This window comes from Conger conger, chromosome 7 (assembly GCF_963514075.1).
Source record: "Conger conger chromosome 7, fConCon1.1, whole genome shotgun sequence".
NCBI classification, from domain to species: domain Eukaryota; kingdom Metazoa; phylum Chordata; class Actinopteri; order Anguilliformes; family Congridae; genus Conger; species Conger conger.
This window is the reverse complement of record NC_083766.1, coordinates 6,225,912-6,248,748: the sequence shown is the minus strand read 5'-3', so window position 1 is coordinate 6,248,748 and position 22,837 is coordinate 6,225,912. Positions and strand designations below refer to the sequence as shown.

Here is a 22,837-nt window from a genome sequence, read left to right as displayed (position 1 = left end):
CTGTGCTACTGTATTTCCCTCACAATAGCTCCTGGGAGTAGAGTCAAGTCTTGTGACGAGAGCAAATGAACAGAACGTGAGAGGGAAGAACAAGCAGGTCGAAGGAGCCGCTCTGCGCTTTGTCGGAATCTAGACGCTGGGAGGTGAGTGTTAGTACACGAGATTTCACAGGCTATTCATTTATTTTAAATCGACCGCGGTGTGTAAGCTAGCATTTTTGGGAGCTTTTCTGTGGTTGCGGCTATGCGACATGCACCTGAGACAATTTCATCATGATGCTACCTAGCAATATACGTGTGCCTGCAGACGATACTTGGTAGGGCTTATTTATAGTCATGTTTCGGTTATGTCGATTTACACATTCCCCCCGTGTTTATACAAGGAATTATTCATTGTTAATATTCTAGAAACGCCATTATAGCCGAAACATTAATTTAGCTAGTTCAGGTGTTTGTTATGATTGGATGATGGTCAGACTTTGCATTTTTAATAGAGGACGGGAGACCGATTTTGCCATGTGCAAAATTGCATCAATTAAAATTTCTCTCCCTTTCTCATACCCGCCCCTGACATTATTGGTCCCAAAAGTTTGGAATTACTGATATGAAGAAATTAATCTGAATTTGGTGATTGCCAGACTTTGCATTTTTTTTAAAATAGGGGAGTCAGATTTTTGCAGCTTCAAAATTGCGCCTACCAAAATTTGCCTCCCCTAACCCCACATAGCCTATCCTCCCCTGTCAATATTGGTAATAAACGTTAGTAAATCCTGACATCGTGTTAAGAGACGAATTTCAGGAAATCGCACCTTCCTTAATTTGATGATTCGACGTGTTTTAACACTGCAGAGTAATTTTGGCGAGTGTCAGAGCTTGTATTTGCTGTTTGACACTTGAGGGTCATGCTTATGACAACTTCACGCTGCTGCTTACTATCTCTATACAATGGAAAAGGCAGTGTTAAACATCTTGACTTTTTGCGATTATTTCATGGCTCACCACTCAATTCATGATTCATAGCGATGCTCCTACCAAAATTCACAGTATTATAATTCGTATTTTAATTCGAAATAATCAAAAGAATGTTGCCTGTAAAGGCCTAAAGGATCGGAAGCATCTAGGGAATTTTTGCAATATTCAAGAAATACGACACGTTCTGTGGAAATTAGAAGAATTTTTCTGATTTAACATTGAAAAACAATGGATGTCAACGGGAAACTATAAATATTAAAGTCACCGTGGTGCTTATTGAGAACAATAACCATAGGGTAAATAAATGCAAGTGTTGTGACAATTGGATGAATGGTCAGTTACTTGTAACCATTAATGTGACCGGCCACGCCCAAACTGAAATTAATTGGCTAATCACTCCCATAGTTACGGTCCACTATAGCTGGTTTATATAGTTACCAAGTATGGTTGCATACGCTAAAGCTATGTACAGTTTATCACACATATTATGCAAATTGCTTTGTCGCCCTTTCCATTTCAACAACCTTTTCTCATCTCTTCTGGAATTTCCTTTGATCGTGGCATATTGCAAATATGTAATAGTCGAGAAAATCAGAAAGGGGGCAAATACTTTCATGGCAATGTACTGTATGTCATGTTTTGTGAAAATTTGTCTATGAATTATGGCTATTTATGAGGCGATGCCAAATCTCAAATTCATTGGCTCGCAGTTTCCAAGGTAATTGTCCAATATGGTCGGTTTATGGTTAGCAAGTATTAGGTACACTAATTTTAGCATGTTTGGTTAAGAAACGAAAAAAACTTGTCTTTTTATATCACCTTGGTAACGTAGAAGGTAAAGACATAATACGTTTCACATATTATGCAAATTAGCATAAAATCCAATATGGAGGACTTTCATGATCTTGGCAAGCATGTGCAGGTGCTTCCAAGGAATTTTCACACCAAATGTGGTGTTAATTGGACAACGTGTGTGGGAGTTAAGACTTTTTTAAAAGGGGTATAATGTTGAGCTTTAATTTTGGGCTTAATCCCCTCAAGAACAGAGATTGTTCATAGCGTAGCGTGTAGCTTGACGTGTGTGTTCACGTGTAGGGGAGTTGAAACTTGCAGGGGTGTGGCAAAAGTGGCGCAACACCTAAACTATTTCAAGCTAATTCCTCAGGGTCAATCAGATAGAAAACATAAGTCGGAAAACCTGTGCGTATTTCTGGCTTCAGGCATCCGCAACCTCCTTCATAATTAATCCCCAAAGTAATTAAGCTTCCTCAGCATGGACATGTATGTGGGGTGTTTGGCCAAACCTGACAGTGATGCATTCACATGAGTTCTTGTACCCAGGTGTGTTATCATCATTGAGGCATGAGGCTTCAGATTGTACCATCTTCCTTGATTGAGTTGTTGTACGTCGCTCTGGATAAGAGCGTCTGCTAAATTCCACGTAATGTAATGATTCTGTTGCACACACTACACACAGTACCATACGTTTATTGACACCAGAAAGTGAGCAATGTTTTGAGCCGTATGGCTCTTCATCAGACTTGTATCTGATAATTTTACCATATTTTTGAAACCAGTAATATTAGAGGGAAATATCTGAATAGCCTGAAACAGTCTCTGAGGGAACTTTGAATTGAGGTGGACTGCAATAATAGGAAACATATAATGGGATCTGTGTCTAAAATATGCTAAAATATACATTTGAAGTTCTCATCCCTTCCCCAGGGAGATTTTCATTGAAGTACAAATACTGTTTTGTCTGGTTGTAATGTATTGTATGTTATTTCTGTTGAACACACTACGTACACTAAAAAGATAATTAAAAGAATGAATAGTGCTCTCAGGTATATAGTTTCCCTTACATCTACTTTTATTATGCTGTGCCCGGGTAGGTTATTTTCAATGCCTCCTAATCCAGTTGTCTGGGACCAAAAGTGCTACAGTAGGATATGATTTTAGTTTAAAATCTAAATCGGATCAAAACGTGGCCCAATTACGTATGTACCACTGCTGCTGTAGTTTTTTCCATCGATTCGTTTTCGATGGATAGTTCCTTTCATGCCATGGCTGCCGGGTTAGAATACAGTACACTACAAATTGGCAGTTTGTCCTGCTCTGTTGCTGGTTTACAAAACCCATCCTCACTCCCAGCAAAGAGTGCAGTGTGGGCCCTGAAGGGTTGCTTTTAGCCCTCTCCCAACAGAAGCCCTTCAAGCACTGCTTTGCAGAAATGGCTTTCACAAGGCAGGCATCCCTGGAGGAAGCACTGTTGACTGCAAACCGAGACCAGGAGAAGCGCTCGTCTCCCGCGGCAACAGCTGAATGAATGAGCAAATCGGCACAGCAAAACAATGCTCGACAACACTGACTTATATTTTTTGCACTGATGTTCCAGCAGGCACAGACCCCATGAGTATGGTGCATTGCATGAAAAAGAATACGCTTTTGGTTTGATTTCAACTGAGATATTTCAGTGTACAAATTGTATTGGGATTTAGTACGCATCAAAGCTTTGTGCCTGAAGTCCAGCTGCCTGAATTCTGCCCCAGATGGGTCCTGCTGACTGCTTTTCTGTGATTGTAAGGTCCCACAGCTTCCACTGCTGGCAGAGAGCTTCCTAAACCTTCAGTAAATTCAGTAGAGGCCAAAAATATTTTGCATGGGTGTGATTGCTGACTGTGACAGTCACGCATTTGTCCGATGTACCAGGCTTTATACACTTGACCCCTGGTGCCTGGACAGATGTGTGGGAATGTCTTTCATTGTGCCTCATCGCGGATAACCTAGATTGACCTTCTAATCTCTGCACTGAGTGTGATCAAAACTCACCTTCTAACTAAATTTCCTTCCCTTGCGAGATCAGACGGTGTTGCTGTAATTGGAAACAGGCCGGTCTCGTTAGCCGGTGTGGAGGCTGAAACGCTGTCTCCACAGCTGCAGACACTGACCCCGCGACTCTGCGATGCCGCGCCTGTTCTCTTAAAGCTGGAGGTGATCGGTAACGTGCGTTTTTTTTTCCCCCCGTGGGGCAGGGAGCTGACCCTGCGGTCTGTTATCTGTCCCCCCCCGCGCAGTCGTTCGGCTGAGGATGTCTGATAATGGGGAGGTGGAGGACAAGCCTCCCGCGCCACCCATGAGGAACACCAGCACCATGATCGGAGCCTGCAGCAAGGACCAGTCCAAGCCTCTGCCTCCCAACCCCGAGGACAAGAAGAGGAAGGACCGCTCCATCCGCTCCATCCTCACGGGCGGAGGGGACAAGAGTGAGTGGAGCTGATGGGCAATTTCCAGTGAAATATAGCAAAAAAAAACCTTTTAAAAACGCAACATGTCTCAGCTGTACCCGTGATGGGTGATGTGCCGGTAGCAAACGTGACGTCTGTGGCAGGCGACGTCCCCGCAGGTGGTGTAATTAAAAGCACTTCCCTTGGGAGTCCCACTGACACACACACTCGTCTGCTCACAGATAACAGGAAGAAGGAGCGGCCCGAGATTTCTCTGCCCTCAGACTTCGAGCACACCATTCACGTGGGTTTCGATGCCTTTACCGGGGAGTTCACCGTGAGTAACTGTGTGTGCTTTGAATGGCGCGTCTCTCTGAGTCTGTGTGTCTGTGTGTGAGTGGGTGAATGTGTGTGTGTGTGTGTGTCCTCATGTCTCTGTTGCTGTCTGTGAATGAGTTGGAGGGGGATTGTACCGTCTGTTTGTGTATGTCTGTGTGTGAGCGAGAGTGTGTGAATGGGTTAATATGTGCGTGTGTGTGTGTGTGTGTGTGTCCTCATGTCTCTGTTGCTGTCTGTGAATGAGGAGGTGTAATTGAAAGCACTTCCGGACGGCCTGTAGTGTAATGGTTAAGGTAAATGACTGGGACACGCAAGGTCAGTGGTTCTAATCCCGGTGTAGCCACAATAGGATATGCACAGCCGTTGGGCCCTTGAGCAAGGCCCTTAACCCTGCATTGCTCCAGGGGAGGATTGTCTCCTGCTTAGTCTAATCAACTGTACGTCACTCTGGATAAGAGCGTCTGCCAAATGCCAATAATGTCATGTAATGAATGAGTTGGAGGGGGACTGTACCGTCTGTTTGTATGCATGTGTGTGTGTGTCCTCATGTCTCTGTTGCTGTCTGTGAATGAGGAGGTGTAATTGAAAGCACTTCCGGACGGCCTGTAGTGTAATGGTTAAGGTAAATGACTGGGACACGCAAGGTCAGTGGTTCTAATCCCGGTGTAGCCACAATAGGATATGCACAGCCGTTGGGCCCTTGAGCAAGGCCCTTAACCCTGCATTGCTCCAGGGGAGGATTGTCTCCTGCTTAGTCTAATCAACTGTACGTCACTCTGGATAAGAGCGTCTGCCAAATGCCAATAATGTCATGTAATGAATGAGTTGGAGGGGGACTGTACCGTCTGTTTGTATGCATGTGTGTGTGTGTCCTCATGTCTCTGTTGCTGTCTGTGAATGAGTTAGAGGGGGATTGTACCGTCTGTTTGTGTGTGTCTGTGTGTGAGCGAGAGTGTGTGAATGGGTGAATGTGTGCGTGTGTGTGTCCTCATGTCTCTGTTGCTGTCTATGAATGAGTTAGAGGGGGATTGTACCGTCTGTTTGTGTGTGTCTTATGTGCAGGGCATGCCCCAGCAATGGGCCCGGCTTCTCCAGACCTCGAACATCACCAAGCTGGAGCAGAAGAAGAACCCGCAGGCCGTGCTGGACATTCTCAAGTTCTTTGACTCCACAGAGACATCCAACAGCCAGAAGTACATGAGCTTCACTGGTGAGAGTCCGGGGCAGCGGTGTACCATTACAGTGAGGTGACTCTGAGGTTCTAGGTTTCATTCCCAGGTGGGCACTGCTGTTTCACCCGTGAGCAAGGCACTTAACCTGAACTGCTTCAGTAAATATTCAACTGTATGAATGGATTGAATGTCTTTAAAAAATCTATCTTAAAAAAAATTAATAAAATTAACATTCGCTCTGAGTAAGGCTGTCTTAAGAATGCCTTAAATAAAGAAAATATTGCCCCTGAGTGGGTCTAAGCTTCACAGCAAACAGTGAGGGCTTTGATCATGTGAGCACAAGCCAGAGTCTAGATTGATATAACCAGATGAGGTTAACTCCGGCTTAACTCAGGCTTTACCTGCATATAGCCCTTTTCAACTAAATGTTGCCAGGTTTTCACCTTAACGCCAAGGCTTTTACATTATTGGCATTTGCTTTTAAGACACAAATGTTCACTGGGGAACTAATGACTTTGTTGAAGATGCTATTGTATTGCTTTTTGTACGTTTCTTTTGTCATTATTACAGCCAACATTAGTGATAAACCATTTCCGCCAATCCTAACCACTGAAGTCTGTGTGAATTGTAAATTAAGAGAAAAGTAACCATTTTGTTTTCATCCACAGAGAAGAGCTCGGACAACCATAGGTCTTCAAATGTTCTGGTGAGTGGCTGAGCCCCACGGCTGCGACATGCAGTTCTCCAGGGCTGCAGGGAAACGTACAGTACACGTGCCAGCGCCACATTGTGCGCATACCTGCATCGAGGTGTTCTCTAAACTCTACCCAACCCGCCCCTCCCTTCCACTGTAGAGAAAAAAGACCCTTTCTGAGATCCCTGCCATTGCCACCCTCTCTGAGGATGAAGATGACGATGAGGACGATGATGAAAGTGAGGCCACCACTCCGCCGGTGGTCGCCCCTCGACCAGAGCACACCAAATCTGTGAGTTCTGTTTACTTCAGGGACTGATTTTCCCTCTACCTGTAATCACTGTCTTTTTTCACATTCACTAATTCGGTTAATATTGCGGGCGATTGCTGTGGATATTTTTAGCCATGGTATCACAATGTAGGAGACCATGAATCATTCTTCTGTCACCTAACTCCATGTTGTAGGTTCTCTTGGCGGTTGTGATGGTGGCAGGTGATTAAGAGTTAAGAAATGAATTATTTGTGCGTTCAGACACGCCGCCTAAGAAAGGTGTCGGAGAAAGGGCCTGAGCGGAGGTTTGTGGTTTGCTGCCATGGCAACGTGACTGTGCTTTGACACTGGCAGGTGTGGTGATGACTGGGGCGAGTCGCAAGCCTCCTGGGATACCGCAGAACCGCTGCTAATCTCGTCAGAGCCTTCTGAACAACGCATGCAAGAGTCAGGCTCCTAAAGCATGCACATCCCCACCTCTTAGCAATTTAGTGCAGGGCTTATGCTTTCCCATCATCCCCATCTGCCGCTGGGTCTCCCTCAGGCAATGGCATGGAAATCTTTCCCACAGGAGACCGCCTACCTCAGCCAACCAGCATGTATGTGCGCACGTTCTTCTGTAGGATTACTAGCGAGCTTGTGTGCTTGTGGTATTGTGTCCGCAATTGCTTGTGTGTGTGCATGTGTGCGTATGAGTGCTATTGATCAGCACTTTCACTTGTAATGAAATGAGGTAAAGGGTATCTGCATCTCTTGTTTAATACAGGCTGACATGTTAGCATCATATTTTATACAATGGTAAGTTTACCAGTCTCTACTGGAAGTGATTTAAAAACTCCTTTCTGAAGTGTATATATATATATATATATATATATATATATATATATATATATATGTATATATATATCCCCTGCACTTAATTTAGACTCCTTGGACTGGGCGCCTTCTACTGTGGGTGTTGAAATACTTGCTTTCTGTCAGCACATAGGAGTTATATTTATTAGAATGTGTTCTGAGGGCAGTATTAGATGTGATTGGTTCAGGTACCCATTCAGAGATTACTTCAGTGATGTCTTTTTGTCCAACTCATTGCTTCAAACACTGCAAAACGTCTTAGTGTTGAAATAATAATCTCTTTTTTCAAGTTAATGTGTGCTTGTGAAATTGTCTTACTCCATTGGCAAATCTTGGTATGAGTCACTGTCTTACTTCACTGGCAGTACTTTTTGCAAAAAGGTAAAATAAATATGATTTTCTTTCTCAATATTAGACTAAGATACTTGTTATGTTTTGGTGTTTGCAGTGAATCACATCCAATGCTGCCCTCAGAACACATTACAATCAGTAAATGTGCATTTTGTAGCAGCAGTAACTTTGCCTGTCTGAAGTACTCCTCGTGACTCTGTTCTATGAAACCGATGGTCAGAGAAGATAAGATTTGCACGGTGCAACTGACAGACATAGAAACGCAGGACCCGTGTTACTGTGTGACTGTGTTCTTCCTGTCATTCTGAGTGGATGCATGCATCAGTGATTTCCAGAGACCTTTATCTGCAGTAACAGATTTGGCTGTTAGAGCTTTATATCGGAAGTTGGGATGATTGGCAGGGTAGGCGGTTATAGAGGCTTTCAGAAACCTGTGTCTGTAGTAACAGGATCTTTGAGTGTTTGTGCTTTGCCTTGACAGTTCAGTTCTCTACGTGCAGTCTGTTTTGTGTAAAGTGAGTCTCACACAGCTGTGCCCGGTGACCCTCAGAAGCTGAGCAAGCGGTTATTGAAATAACCTTCAGCTGTACTGGAGCTGAAATTCAAAAAAGCTTTTCCAGGTGCTGCTCAACTCAAGTTGTATCCCCCGTCGGGACATCTGATGCTGGGCATGGGGGTAGTCTAGTGCTGGTGAAACTGCTCTTGGTGAGATTGGTGGCATTCTGATCTAAGAGAATGGAGAATATGAATGGTAAATAAGCAGGTGTGGTACCACCAGTGGCATAATGCACAACCACATACTGCATGACTGTCTTAAGTAATTTCTGCTATGTATGAATACAGTGACATCACATTGTGAGGCTTGCCTGGTGTTCCTCCCCTGAGGAGGGGGGCGACATGGCTCAGGCAGTAAGAGCAGTTGTCTGGCAGTTGGAGGGTTGCTGGTTCGATCCCCCGCCCGGGCTGTGTCCCTGCGTCCCTGCGCAAGACACCTAACCCCTAAAATGCTCCTGACAAGCTGGTTGGTGCCTTGCATGGCAGCCAAACACTGTTGGTGTGTGAGTGTGTGTATGAATGGGTGAATGAGAAGCATAAATTGTACAGCGCTTTGGATAAAGGCGCTATATAAATGCCAACCATTTATATTTAAACTCCTCTCGCAGATATACACTCGCTCTGTGGTTGAGCCCCTCCCCGCACCTCCCTCTAAAGACGCCACCACCTCACCCCCGACTAAGGACGCCTCCACCTCACCCCACACCAGAGATGCGGCCACGTCACCCATCTTTCCCACTGCGGAGAGAGTCAGCCCCAGTCTGCCCTCTTGCTCCTCCCCGTCCTCCGCCCCCGCCCTCCCCAGCAACACAGACAAGACCAAGAAGAAGAAGATGTCAGATGAGGAGATTCTGGATAAACTGCGTGAGTGCCTTCAGATAGGACCACTAATGAAATTAGACTGTCTGCCGTGACGATAGTGTCTCTCTCCCTATCTGCTGTGCTACACTTTGAACTCATTCCGTAGTGTTACAAAATATTTCTGCAAGATTGTGCTTCTGTCTGTCATATGGCATTATATAACATTCAGTTTTCAAGTCTGTAAGGCACAGTGCTACTAGCCACTACTAATTCTGATGGAAGAACAACATTATCTTCACAGTAGCATTCTCGTGCAGAAATAGGAAGAGGTTTGTTGAACTGACTTGCCAACTAGCTCCAACATTTGCTTTCCATTGTGTTATCCAGCTGCTTGCTTAGCTAACCAGCAAGATATTGATGCAGCAGCTGTAGGGTACAGTGTCATAAACTCTGTAGCCAGCAAGCTGACCTACCCTGACATCCACAGGGAAGCCTGCATCACAGCATCACCTAACATACTCACAATCCTGGGCCACAGAGTCCAGTTGATCAGGGTTATGGGGGCCTATGGGTGACCCGAACATTCACAGTCCTGGTCAGTCTGGGGGGGTGTTTGGATAAAAAGAAGAGGACCGAGGTTGGGTGGGTGTTATGAACATAACGCTTGGCAATTTAATAATATATATTTATTGAACCCCGTAGGGTAATTTGTCCTCTGCATTTGACCCGTCCTAGTCATTTGGCCGTTTGCAGCCACGGTGCAGCACCCGGGGAGCAATGTGGGGTGAAGGGCCCTGCTCAAGGGCCCAATAGCTTTATGGATTATTTTTGATCTTGCTCGGGATTCGAACCACCGACCTTGCGGCTCCCAGTCATGTACCTTAACCACTACGCTACAGGCCGCCCCCTGCTTGTTTCTGTATGATCGATGGAAGTTGCAAAACCTAACCAGGCAATTTAGGAATTGAATCTCCTGGACGGCACAGTAGCTTACGAAGCTCAGGGCAGCTAAACAGAATAAACATTGCAGTATGAAACGCTTCAAGCTGTGTTGCTTGTGTGTCGCAAATCAAGTAACCCGAAAACGGCAAACTGTCCAAGGATGCATACCGAGCTAGCTGTGCTTCCAGTTGTTTGAACTGGGACAGCCACGTCAGGTTTTTGCGGTCTGTGTGTAGAAGGAAACTGTGGCCAAGGAGATGGCTGCCCATATTAGGTGCTAAACTTACTGTTTTAGACTTCCGCTGCTGTAGCCTATCGACTTAGAGTTATGATGTGTTGTGTGTTCAGAGATGCTCTTTTGCATACCACTGTTGTAATGTGTGGTTATTTGCATTACTGTCACCTTCCTGTCAGCTTCAACCAGTCTGGCCCTTCTCCTCTGACCTCTCTCATTAACAGCACATTTCTGCCTGCAGGAGTTCACATTGGATTTGAATGTAAGGTAAAAAAAACTGCACACTGTGCTTTAATTTGAGGGTTATTACATCCATATAGGAATTACAGACCTTCAATTCTTTATACTAGGAATGGTTTCATGGCATAAAATGTGTTGGTGTACATTTGAAAAGTTATTTTTTTCATGAACTGCTATCCCTACACTGCGTCTGTCTAAACTACATGGCTTGTTTCAATTTTAGATACACTGTACAATATGTCCAAAAGTGTGCTGATTTTGCCCTTTGTCAGCATGCACTGATGGTGTTGATGGATACAGTCCTTCCAGTTCTTTTTCTTTCTTTTCATCACCTCCTGATTGCTTGTCTTCTCTTCTCTGCTGCTGACTGCTCATAGTTCATCATAACAGCCACTAATAATATGCGAGTTCAGAGTCTCTCTCCAACTGTGTGAGATTACATGGGGGGGTTTGAGCAATAGTTCCTTATCCGTAATCTTACTCTGCAGGTCTGTCCTGCTCCTGGTCTATACTGAATGTAGTGCACATTCCACTGTACACCCAGTGACATTGACTGCAGAATTGCCTTTTAGTTTAGCTGGTCTCTGACCTCGTTTTTTGCTATAAATGAAATTAGTGAACCTGTCCAATCGCAGCGGCTAACTAATTTCTTTTCACTTTTTTTTCCCTCACCTGTGCCTTATTTAAACCAATTCCAAGGAATTACGGTTCACTCAACAGTTCCTTCAGTGATTTTTGAGTTTTAATGACCCACAACGATAATATAAGTTGTCATGCTCGATATTCTGTGGGACGCCTCAGCGTCATTAGTCACTGTGTTCCTGAGAGGCAGCTCCGATAATAGTGATGTGCATCCTTTTTCTTCCTCCCCAGGGAATGTTCTGTTTTCCTGTGTGACTCTGAACCTGGTTCCCTTCTCTAACTGTGTGTCTTACCTGTGTGCCCCCCCCCCCACCTGTCTCTCACACAGGAAGTATTGTGAGTGTGGGTGACCCCAAAAAGAAGTACACCCACTTCGAGAAGATTGGCCAGGGGTACGTGAGTGAATACTGCCCGCACACCTCACTGATTAACCCTGCGTCATAGTAAACTCTTTATCGTTAATGTCTTGGACAGGTTTAATCAAGGTCTTTTTAGATGTTTTTATCCAACTCAGGTAAATGGGGTGTCAAATATTAATAATTTTATGTAGCAGATTTGAGCTAATAAAAGCAAGTAATTGCTTGATATCAGCATTGTTTTTGAAAATATTTTCCCCATTGTTCTCCCAGTTTGGAATGTTCAGTACTGTATGTTGTTGGAGTAGTAGCAGTAGTAGTAGTAGTAATAGTTAATTTATTTTGGTCCTTATCAACAATTCTTACAGAATGAATGCACATAGAAATAATGAATAACAATGTTAACCGAAAAGGTGTAGGCTGAAGCTTTTGCTTATTGCACCTACCCTTTTTACACAATATATTTACATATTCAACCCTTTCACTGCTATGTTCACCAGATGTGCTCAGTGCTGCAACCTTCCTCAGTTCGGGAGAGAGAGTGCAGACAAGCACGTGCTGCCTTAACAGGATGAGCAGCAGCAGCACCAGCATAGTTTTATTTCTCTTTCGTTATGGCATGTGACTGGTGCACTTCATCTATGGTAGATGCCGAGGTTAAACTCTTCTTTTTCCAACAGGGCCTCAGGAACGGTGTATACAGCTATAGATGTTGCTACTGGGCAAGAGGTAAAGAGTTCACGTTCTCACTCAGCCTGTACTATTCAGTAATGTTCCTGACAGGACTGCAATCTACAAAACTCAACCGCTCAGCTCTAGAAGAGTTACACAACCGCTAAATCAATTTGAACTGAGGTTTCGTGAATTTTGGAAGAATCTTTTAGTTTCTACTTTTCGAGCCCAATTAATCCGATCCAAACTGCTCACCACAGGCGAAACGATGTGTAATTTGCTCATTGAATGCTCTGCATGTAGTTTCACTGAAGTGAGTCAACTTTTGAGAATCAATGAATTGGTTAAGAAGTCGGCTCTGTTTATGACTGGACACCTGAGGCGGTACATAGTACATAATCACGACAGACAGAGACTGGCAGAGACTGGGTACCTTCTGTCATTCTCGGAATAAAAATGTAGAAATTAGATTGAATGTGAAGCTAGTACACAATTGTGGAGAGAGGACTCTAGAATGTCTAAATATCTATTCTGTACTATGGCACTGTATAACTTTAATACATTATACTACCAAAATAGATGTAACACTCCACAATCAAGTGGATGTTACTGCACTGTACTAATAAAATCCCTACTAGTTTAGTTACGTAAACTACCACCATATGCCTTTCTACAACATCCACTGTTATTGCATTATAAAATATACCCAAAATTACTGTAATGCAGCTAAAACCAGAATGAATGCTATTGTACTACCAGTTCAAACATTACTGTACAGAACTGGGTATACTGTACTACTAGGATAAGTACGTGTATAACATGTAACGGTGTATAATCACTGTATAATCAAAATAAATAATATCTGTTTCTGTGTCTGCAGGTGGCCATCAAACAGATGAACCTGCAGCAGCAACCCAAGAAAGAACTCATCATTAATGAGATCCTTGTCATGAGGGAAAACAAGAACCCCAACATTGTCAATTACTTAGACAGGTGCATTCTCCAGACCGATGTGCATATCTCTGCTTGTCTCTCGGATGAGAGGCTTCTTATCACCAAAGTTTATTTTCATTGTTTGTATATCCCCCTGTGCTTATAGCTAGGAATAAACAGCTCCCTGTGGTCCTCCTGCAATCCCCGATCTGCCTCTCAATCTGTTTAACTAAAGGAGTAAATCTCTCCTCACTGTATCAGCTAATATATGATGAGAGCTCAGGTTCTGATTGGTTAAGCTGCATCACCCAGGTAATGATGCCCAATCCCACAGAAGTACCCAAAGATATATTTTTGTATATGGTACTACACATAAACATAAAACAACATCCATGTTCTGCAATGGCCATCTCAGTCCCCAGACTTCAGTCCCATCAAGAACCTGTGTTCTGAACTGAAGAGGGAGGTACATAAGTGCAAAACCAAGGATATGAATGATTCTGAATTGTTATGCATGGAGGAATGGTAAAAATATGTTCACAAATGATAGGAAAAGACTCATGAATGTCTTGTTTGCCTGGGGTGTTTGCATAAAGTATATATTTTAAATAAATATATATATATTTTTTTTTATTTATAAAAATGTAAGACTTACTCATGTTGGAAAATAAAGCTTGTATTTATTTGTACAGCACTTTTTGTGCATATTTATTAAGGGCGCCAATAATTCTGGAGCCCACTGTATATACCAAAGCAGGTGTTTGGGGGTCTTTCTTCATTATGGCGAGAATTATTTGGTTATCAAACATCTTCCTTGGCCTAGCAGCCATCTTCATGTTCCAAATGGATTATTTTGATGAACCCACTGTTTGGCCTATGTCAACAGCAGAGTACAGATGCATTTGCTCAAATATGCGCCAGAAATCCTCCACCTTGGATATGAGCTTATAACCATCTGATACTCCAGCACACAGATATGTTTACAGGCAGCCTGTAGTGTAGTGGTTAAGGTACATGATTGGCAACTGCTCCAGTCTCCTGCTTAGTCTAATCAACTGCACATTGCTCTGGATACGAGTGTCTTCCAAATGCCATTCATCTAACATAATGATACTCTAGCACGCAGATATTTTTACCAAGCTGTGACTTAATTCTTGTTTCGGTGTAACCGTATACCTTATTTGCTCCCTGTCTGCAGCTACTTGGTTGGAGATGAGCTGTGGGTGGTCATGGAGTACCTGGCTGGAGGCTCTCTGACAGACGTGGTGACAGAAACGTGTATGGATGAGGCACAGATTGCCGCAGTGTGTCGGGAAGTGAGTCTCGTTCTGCTGTTACCGTCGGCTGGTTACTGACCATCAGTGCCCACTGAAGAGCTCTTTGTCTGGCCCCATGGTGGAGCTCCTTATCAGGACCCGTGATGGAGCTCCATGTCAGGGCCCATGGCGGAGCTCTTTATCTGGGCCCATAGTGGAGCTCCATGTCAGGACATTTGATGGAGCTCTTTATCTGGGCCCATGGTGGAGCTCCATATCAGGACACATGATGGAGTTCCATGTCAGGGCCCATGGTGGAGCTCCATATCAGGACACATGATGGAGCTCCATGTCAGGACATTTGATGGAGCTATTCATCTGGGCCCATGGTGGAGCTCCATATCAGGACACATGATGGAGCTCCATGTCATGGCCCATGGTGGAGCTCTTTATCTGGGCCCATGGTGGAGCTCCATATCAGGACATGTGATGGAGCTCTTTATCTGGGCCCATGGTGGAGCTCCATATCAGGAGCCATAGTAGTACCCGCATGAGAGCTTTGTTTTCTTAACACAGTTCTCTTTCGCTCAGTGTTTACAAGCCCTGGAGTTCCTGCATTCAAGCCAGGTGATTCATCGAGACATCAAAAGTGACAATATCTTGCTTGGGATGGATGGCTCTGTGAAGCTCAGTAAGTGCACTCCTGTTCAGCAGAGAGGACAGCTGGTCGTCAGTACTAATAAAGTCTTCTAATTGCTCTGTGGTTAAAAGTTGTGTTGTTATTTAATTGGTTTCAATTTCTTATGTTTGACACAAGAGGGTGATATTGAGACATCAAGCTGTTCATTTGGAAGCTTTGCCATGTTTACCCAAGTAATGTTCTTGGGAAATTAATTTGACATCTCCCATTTTATTTCAGCTGATTTTGGCTTCTGCGCACAGATAACCCCGGAACAGAGCAAGCGCAGCACGATGGTCGGGACCCCTTATTGGATGGCCCCTGAGGTTGTCACCCGCAAGGCTTATGGCCCCAAAGTGGACATTTGGTCCCTGGGCATCATGGCCATCGAGATGATTGAAGGGGAGCCACCATACCTCAACGAGAACCCACTGAGGGTGAGAGGGTCCAGGGAACTGCTCTGACAACTTCACTATTATTGGTTAACTTTGCCGATTATAGCATGGGAACACAATTCATGGCCTCTGCATATTTGGCCAAATCGAACTTTTCATGCTGTACCAATAGAAATGTGAAACTATCAAGGGTACAGTGATGCACATTAGCAGAACATGATGAGGACAAATTAAATACACACAAATTAAATTGCACATATAGCAGGCTCCAGAATTATTGGCACCCTTTATATCTATATACATATATATGCACAAAAATAAAATAAATACATTTCAGTATAAAAAATAATACTGAAATAAACTGTATTTTCCAACACGTGTAAAGTAGTGTGCTTTATTAATGATTCAATGGATTAGTGCTCTTTGGCTGTGAATATTTTCCTATTGCACCATAGTACTTCCAGTTATCTTCCAGTCATAATTCCAGTGATGTTTGGCAAACTCGAGACGCTTCATTTTGTTTCTTGTGTTCAGAATGGACATTCTTTGTGCAACCCTTCCAAAGTGTTTGTCGATATGGAGGTGACCCAAAGATGTCTGAAATTCTTAAACTGCGATCCTTGGGTTCGTTATTGCCTCCCTCACCATCTTCCTCACCATCCTTGGGGAGCACTTGTGTCCTCTTCCTGACAAATGTTTTACAAATTTTTTATTATTGCCCTTACAGTGCCAAGTTGCTTGTTTTAACCATTTTGTACCCAATACCAGACGGTGGCAGTCAATTGCTAGTTCTTCGGGTTTTTCCATGATGATGGATGGCCAATCAAGTATTTTTATTTTTATTTGCAATAATTGTTTGGGTTGCCAATCATTTTGGTACCTATGGTTTTCAGAACAAAATGAGATTACTAAATGAAAAACATTGAAACATGAACAATGTATTGTAATAAAAGTGTATACTTTTCCCTCTATGTTTAAATATAACATACAGATTATTATGAATTGTTTACTAAATATGGCCTTTTTTCTTCATTTTTATCAAGGGTGCCAATAATTCTGGAGCACACTGTATATATGGGGAACCATGGAGCTAAAAAAACAGCTTTCTTGACAGATTGCTATATCATTCGTCGTTAGACATATTGAAAAATGTCACTCAACCAACTAATGTAAAATGTCCTACGGCCTATTAATTTAACACGCCTGTTTGTTCGCCTGTTCGGCATCAGGCTCTGTATCTCATAGCGACCAATGGAACTCCGGAACTACAAAACCCAGAGAGACTGTCCGTGATATTTCGAGACTTCCTGAAGTGCTGTCTGGAGATGGACGTGGAGAGAAGGGGGTCAGCCAAGGAGCTGCTTCAGGTGACTGCACCGATGTCCAGAGCTCTGGGGAGAGGGCTGTTCATGTTTGCTCTTGTTGACATGCACCTTCTTGAGCTGTAGTATGGTGCCGATCGCCAGAAATGAAGGCTAGTGTTTTGGAATGATTTCTTCCAGGTGCGAGTGTTATGGGTTATGTGAGTAGTTCAAGCAGACCTAACAATGCATATGGAGACAAAATCCTGTAACTTAAAATTTCAGAAAACAATTTTGAGAGAGGGAGATGTACAGCTGATGTCCGGAGCACAGTAGGCCTTTGTTTTTCTGTTAAGCCCCTCTCTGTCAATAGGCCTAAGTTTATGGCAGGACAAGGCTATTTGTTTCCATTATGAGCAGCTGTCTGGCCTGCACCCCTGGTGTGTTCATTGCCCCCCCCCCCAGCTCTTCAGGGTGTTCCTCCAGTAAGATCATAAGATTACTAAACTCATGGACCCACATGTGCAGGTGCACACACACACACATACACACACACACACACACACACACACACACACACACACGGCCTTGGATTATAAGCATGAAGCATGTGAGACATTCGCTACATTCTCAAACTCTGGCCCCATAGAATAACTGCCCCCTGATTTAAAGTCCCACAAGCAACACTACTTCTTCTGGCATGGAGTTGGCCCAGTTGTCCCAGTCTGTGGCCACTGTTCAAATGCAAAAACCCAACCGTGTTGCACAAGCTCTGCAGTGCAATGCCCAGTGCTCTCCAGCCATTAGGACCATAATTCTCTCTTTAAGGAGATTATATTTTGGTTACAAGAAAATTAGCTGTTTGCTGTAAACACGGCGAAGGCTTAGTATTGTTGTTGCAAAGTGCTATTGGAACAGAAACCTATTCCAGTGACCTTTGCAACATACAGTCCTGGGACATTAATATTTGTGGCAAAAACGTGCATTTGTACTGTAGGGAGTCTGTCGGACCTGTTCTGCCCCAGCGATTTTTGGAGCCATTGTTTTTGGTGATACGCTGTAAAGTCGGCAGGACTCTGACCTTTTAAGGAATACCATAACATTTTAATACAATTGAGTCATTCAGATTTTATCTCAAAGTTATGTTTATCTTAGAAGACTGTTTATCTTTGATATTGCATATTTATTTCATATTCCAGATTAATATGCCTCATGCAAAGTCAGATCAGAGATTTGGGCTTAATAACATCTGATTTAATGAAAACACTTGTGAATTATGATCAGCTTTTTGTGTCCAACTCTGGCTGAGTGCGTCTGCAACGTGCTCACTGTCCTGTGTTTCCTCCTCAGCACCAGTTCCTGAAGGCAGCCAAGCCCCTGTCTAGCCTCATCCCCCTTATTATAGCCACCAAAGAGGCAACCAAGAACAGCCACTAGCTGCAGGAGCCTGGTTCTCTCCCACCATCGCCCCACACCCACCTATGGAAGCCATGCCGCCAGCCACTAGACCCACCCCTAACTCATGTGTCTATTATCTCTGGACTTCTGGTGCCTGTGTCAGTGTCAACCGTGGCGGGGGCAGCTAAAGACGATAGGAAATGAGACTAAGCAAGTCGTTCCCTGTCTAGAACACTTCATCATGGATTTCAAGTGACTGTCATTTATCTCCTGAGCCCTACACTGTCCATGTCTGTTTATTTTCTCTTTGTTTATCAGAATGTAATATATTATCTTATTCTTATTCAAGTTTTTTTTTTTTGGTCTGAAAGAGAATAGTTTTGATAAATGCAATATTTTTCAGTCCAGGTTGTTGGGCTTAAATCAGGAAAATCTCGCTCTGTCTCTCCCTCTCATTCTCTCTCTTGTCCCCATTCCTCCCTCTCTCTTAGACATACACACACACACGCAAAACACTTTCTGCTTACAGTGGTCAAAATGCCCACCTCAGAAGAGTCTCACTCTCTTTCTCACTCTATTGAATGACAGTGGCCTGTATTCAATCAACAGAAACAAAAGCAGTGCACTTGTTCTTCACAGTCTCAGTTTGGCAAGTTACTTTTAGATTGCTAAACTGAGTTGGCAAAGAACACAAATACAGATTTGCATTTATTTATTAGGCAAAGGACTCATATCAATTGAATGCAGGTCTGTGTAATTGTAATCAGTGGGATTGATGAAGCATAACAAAACTGATTTGACTGTCCCGATTTTTTTAAAGTGCTTCTGTTATGTAGTGTAAACATACCTGCATAAACTTTATCACTAGACATCCAGTGGCAGTCAATGTTTAAAGTGTGTATGGATTGCCACACTGGACGGAAATAGTCTTCCACGTATATCATAAAAAACTTTGTTGTAATTATTTACAACAACATGGTTTGTGGCAACCCAATTTCTAAATGTACCACACAATAGAATACAATACAGTAATTTTGTATATATAGTCAAGCAGTGCTTCTGTGTGTTTCCCCAAGAAAAGTCTAAAGGAAACCAACATGAGCGCTTGGAATATGCCAGTCATTGTAATGAGCCCATTGAAGAGAAACACACTACAGTCCCAAGACCTAGATGAAAGAATTTGAGTTTTCTGTGGAAAATTGCAAAATTGCTCAAATGCTTATAATCGTAAAACAGAATCTGAAACACGATTGAACCTCACAGTATGGTGTAGCTCATGTAGATTAGATTGTTTGTTGAACATCACAGTATGTTGTAGCTCATGTAGAGTAGATTATTTGTTGAACATCACAGTGTGTTGTACTTCATGTAGAGTAGATTATTTGTCTTATTCATAATTTGTTTTAGCATGTGCTCCATCACTGTGGAATTTGAATCGTATTGTTTAATTTTTAATGAAAAAGTAGACAACTGTTTATAGCTTATGGCAAACTGTGCCATTCATTGAATGTGTGTGTGTGTCTGAATGCATGTGTGCATGCACGTACGTGTTTTCATGTCTGCGTGTGTGTATGAGAGAGGGAGAGAGAGAGAGAGATGTTTATGAATGTGCTGAAGAATATTAGCTGAACTTTGATTTTGGACTTGATGGGAAAACATTCACATAAAATTAGCTTTCCATTGCAACTGCTGTAGTGGAAAACAAAATAATTGTGATTTGTCAAAAACTGCTGTCATACTGCCATGGACATACAAATCAAATACAAATACACAGAAGAACAAGATTTATAGCATGCAGCTTTACGTTGCGGGTTGTGACTGTATCCCAACTTCTAGCACCCAGCAACTGTGCTCCAGTGCAGACAAAATGTCTCCTCTAAATTCTGCGGACTTTTCCAGTTTTCCTTCATTATAGACGTCCTGAAAGGATGAGGTCACTAGTGGTGGCCTTGGCAGATTGACTGTGAGCTGCGTGAATTAGTTCTTTACTTTGAAAGGTGATAGCATTACAGTACATCCCTGTGTGTTGCCAATGGCCTCTGGAATGCCACCGTCATTGGGGAGTGCCACCGTTGCTTCCGGGTTTTCTCATTTTTGTCCCAAGATCGATCGTCAGTTAGATTGATTGTTCATCTCAAATAAAGACACGCCCATGCTCAAGAGGTTCAGCAACGGATGCCCTGAGGTGGCGGTTGCACAGCGCTAGGACTGGTCAGGTGATAAAAATGAATTGTATTGAAAGGCTGCAAGGCCAACTGAGTCTGCATTAACTACTGTAATGCCATGTTACCGCTTGAATCCGATTTTTCTCGACTGGCTGTGTGGTTTACTGTGGCTGAACTAGCTGATTCACTGTCAGCCTGCTTTCAGTGTTCATTATTTATGGAGTCATTTAAAATAAAATAAAGAATCAACTGTTTACCTGCATTTAGTTTATTGATGAAGGAGTTACCACAAAATAAATAGTCATGCATACAATCTATCCCTCATTGAAAAAAAAGGGAAATTGGCTTATGTATTTGCATTTGTGATCCAGAAAGGATGTTTCTTTAACTAGCACTGCTACAGTCATTGCGAGCCTGTTGTCCAAGGGAGACAATTCCTGAAATGAGACTTTATTTGTGCTTAGTTCCAGCTATTCACTCAACATGTCATAATACTGGGATGTCTTATTTAGTAAAGCCTAATATGCTGTATCTCAAGATGTTTGGGTCAAATTGGCCTGATAGACTCAATTTTCCTCTATTAGCTACTCTGGAAAAGGCCTCCAGCAGGAAAAATGCCTAGATTCTGGGTCATTGTTTGAATGTGTCTCCAGTGCTTTTCCTCTATGACACTTGCCAGCTGCTTAACTATCCAAATACTGCTTACCTAGCCAACTAAAAATACCAAAACACAACGTAAATCACAAAGACAACAATTAAGGTTCACAGGGAGGTAGGGAGGGATGGGGAGAGGTGCTGCTTGAAGAGGTGCGTCTTCAGTATGCGCTTGAAGGTGGGGAGAGATTCTACAGTTTCTGAGATACTCAAACCACCAACAATCATCCCACGTCAAACTCACTTAGATCACATTTTTTTCACATTCCGATGGTTGATGTGATCATTAACTGAAGCTCCTGACCCTTATCCGCATGACTGTATGCATTGCACTGCTGCCATACAATTGACCGATTAGATAATCACATGAATAAGGTGTTCCTAATAAAGTGCTCAGTGAGTATTTCTGTTGCGTGTGCTGTATATGATGCCAGCCTCCACTTCTTTGCGCCCTAAAGCCTATCAACTGAGCTGTGCAGTTATTGTGTCAGAGGAGTACACTTCATGTGTAGCTAGCGTGGGCAGACCACTGGAGACCACTGGGGCAGCATGCAGGTAATCCCCACTGACTGAACCCCTCCCTGCCTGCTCTGTGCCCTATTATGATGCTGCCAAAGTTATAGCGCCCGGCAGAGTTACTGGGCACAGTACCCAGTGGAATGACCAGGATTCAATACCATTAGATCTATTAAATGGTAAATGGTCTGCATTTATATAGCGCCTTTATCCAAAGCATTGTACAATTGATGCTTCTCAATCACCCATCCACACCCATCCACAAGCACACAGTGATTGGCTGCCATTAAACAATTACATTATACATTTAGCCATTTATACAGTAGCCCTTACCCAGAATGAACTTTTCATTATAGGCAGACAGAAAGACTTGCTTTGCCAAACACACACACACACACTGTACTTTGCTTGCCCACTCACTCATGTAGATCTGCATGCCTCTGAGGAGTTTCCTTTAGATAAATCCAGACTCCCACATTCAAACACACATCCTCATGTACTCAAATGTTTCTGGGAGATGCTTTCACTGGTCTTCGCTGGTTCTTAAAACAAGATGTGGTTTCAATTACAGCTCATTTTACAGAGTTTTTATTTATATTTTTAGCATGAGGCCCCTTACTTGATTTGAAAACAATCCAAGTAAACAACAGCTGGGGTTCTTATAATCATTCTCACATTTTAATCAAACCACAGAGAACATATGACAGACAAGAATATCTGCCGTAACTGGGCAAGTGGGAAAAACTGAACTCATGTATGATATTAGAATGTGTTTCTTTGTAAAATTGTGAGCTGTGCTTGGGGTGAAACACTGGTTTTGTGGTGAAAGCTTTATGTGCGATTTTGGTTTGAGGGCATTGATTTATATGGAAAAACGACAATGGACAGAATACAGAATGGGTACACTAGAATTACATGTGCCAGGTTTCTTCAGTGTTCAAGTACCCAATATAACTGTATAATGTTTATGAAATAACTATCGTCATATTGGAAAGTACACCTTATGTAATTCTATTACAGTGTGTATTGGAATATAATTCAGTTTAATTCCTCAGGGGATAACGTATCATTATATCTGGTGCAAGGGTCGCGAATGTGAATTAAACCATACAAGCCTGGTTATGAAACCCGTAACTTAAGGGTTTTGGCGAACAGTAGCATATTACACGGGATATAAGCCTACGTGACGTGGAAGGACGTTTCTCAACACTAGTATAATC

The 22,837-nt window shown here is 43.0% G+C and overlaps 1 protein-coding gene across 3 annotated transcripts; it reads left to right on the top strand.

The window, feature by feature from the left end:
• The first annotated feature begins 18 nt into the window (after positions 1-18).
• Positions 19-20,701, top strand: LOC133133822 (serine/threonine-protein kinase PAK 1-like). Of its 3 annotated transcripts, none has more exons than XM_061250061.1 (15): positions 19-143; positions 4,046-4,234; positions 4,438-4,532; positions 5,597-5,744; positions 6,375-6,412; positions 6,561-6,692; positions 9,041-9,296; positions 11,621-11,684; positions 12,329-12,377; positions 13,201-13,313; positions 14,452-14,569; positions 15,101-15,200; positions 15,429-15,625; positions 16,813-16,950; positions 18,235-20,701. In XM_061250061.1, the coding sequence occupies exons 2-15, from the start codon at positions 4,060-4,062 to the stop codon at positions 18,319-18,321; spliced, it is 1,710 nt and encodes a 569-aa protein (XP_061106045.1). In that variant the 5' UTR covers positions 19-143; positions 4,046-4,059; the 3' UTR covers positions 18,322-20,701. The 3 variants fall into 3 exon arrangements, with proteins under 3 accessions (XP_061106045.1, XP_061106044.1, XP_061106046.1); XM_061250060.1 differs by having other exon boundaries at positions 43-143; positions 4,004-4,234; XM_061250062.1 differs by lacking the exon at positions 19-143 and having other exon boundaries at positions 3,409-4,234.
• The last annotated feature ends 2,136 nt before the right edge of the window (positions 20,702-22,837 follow it).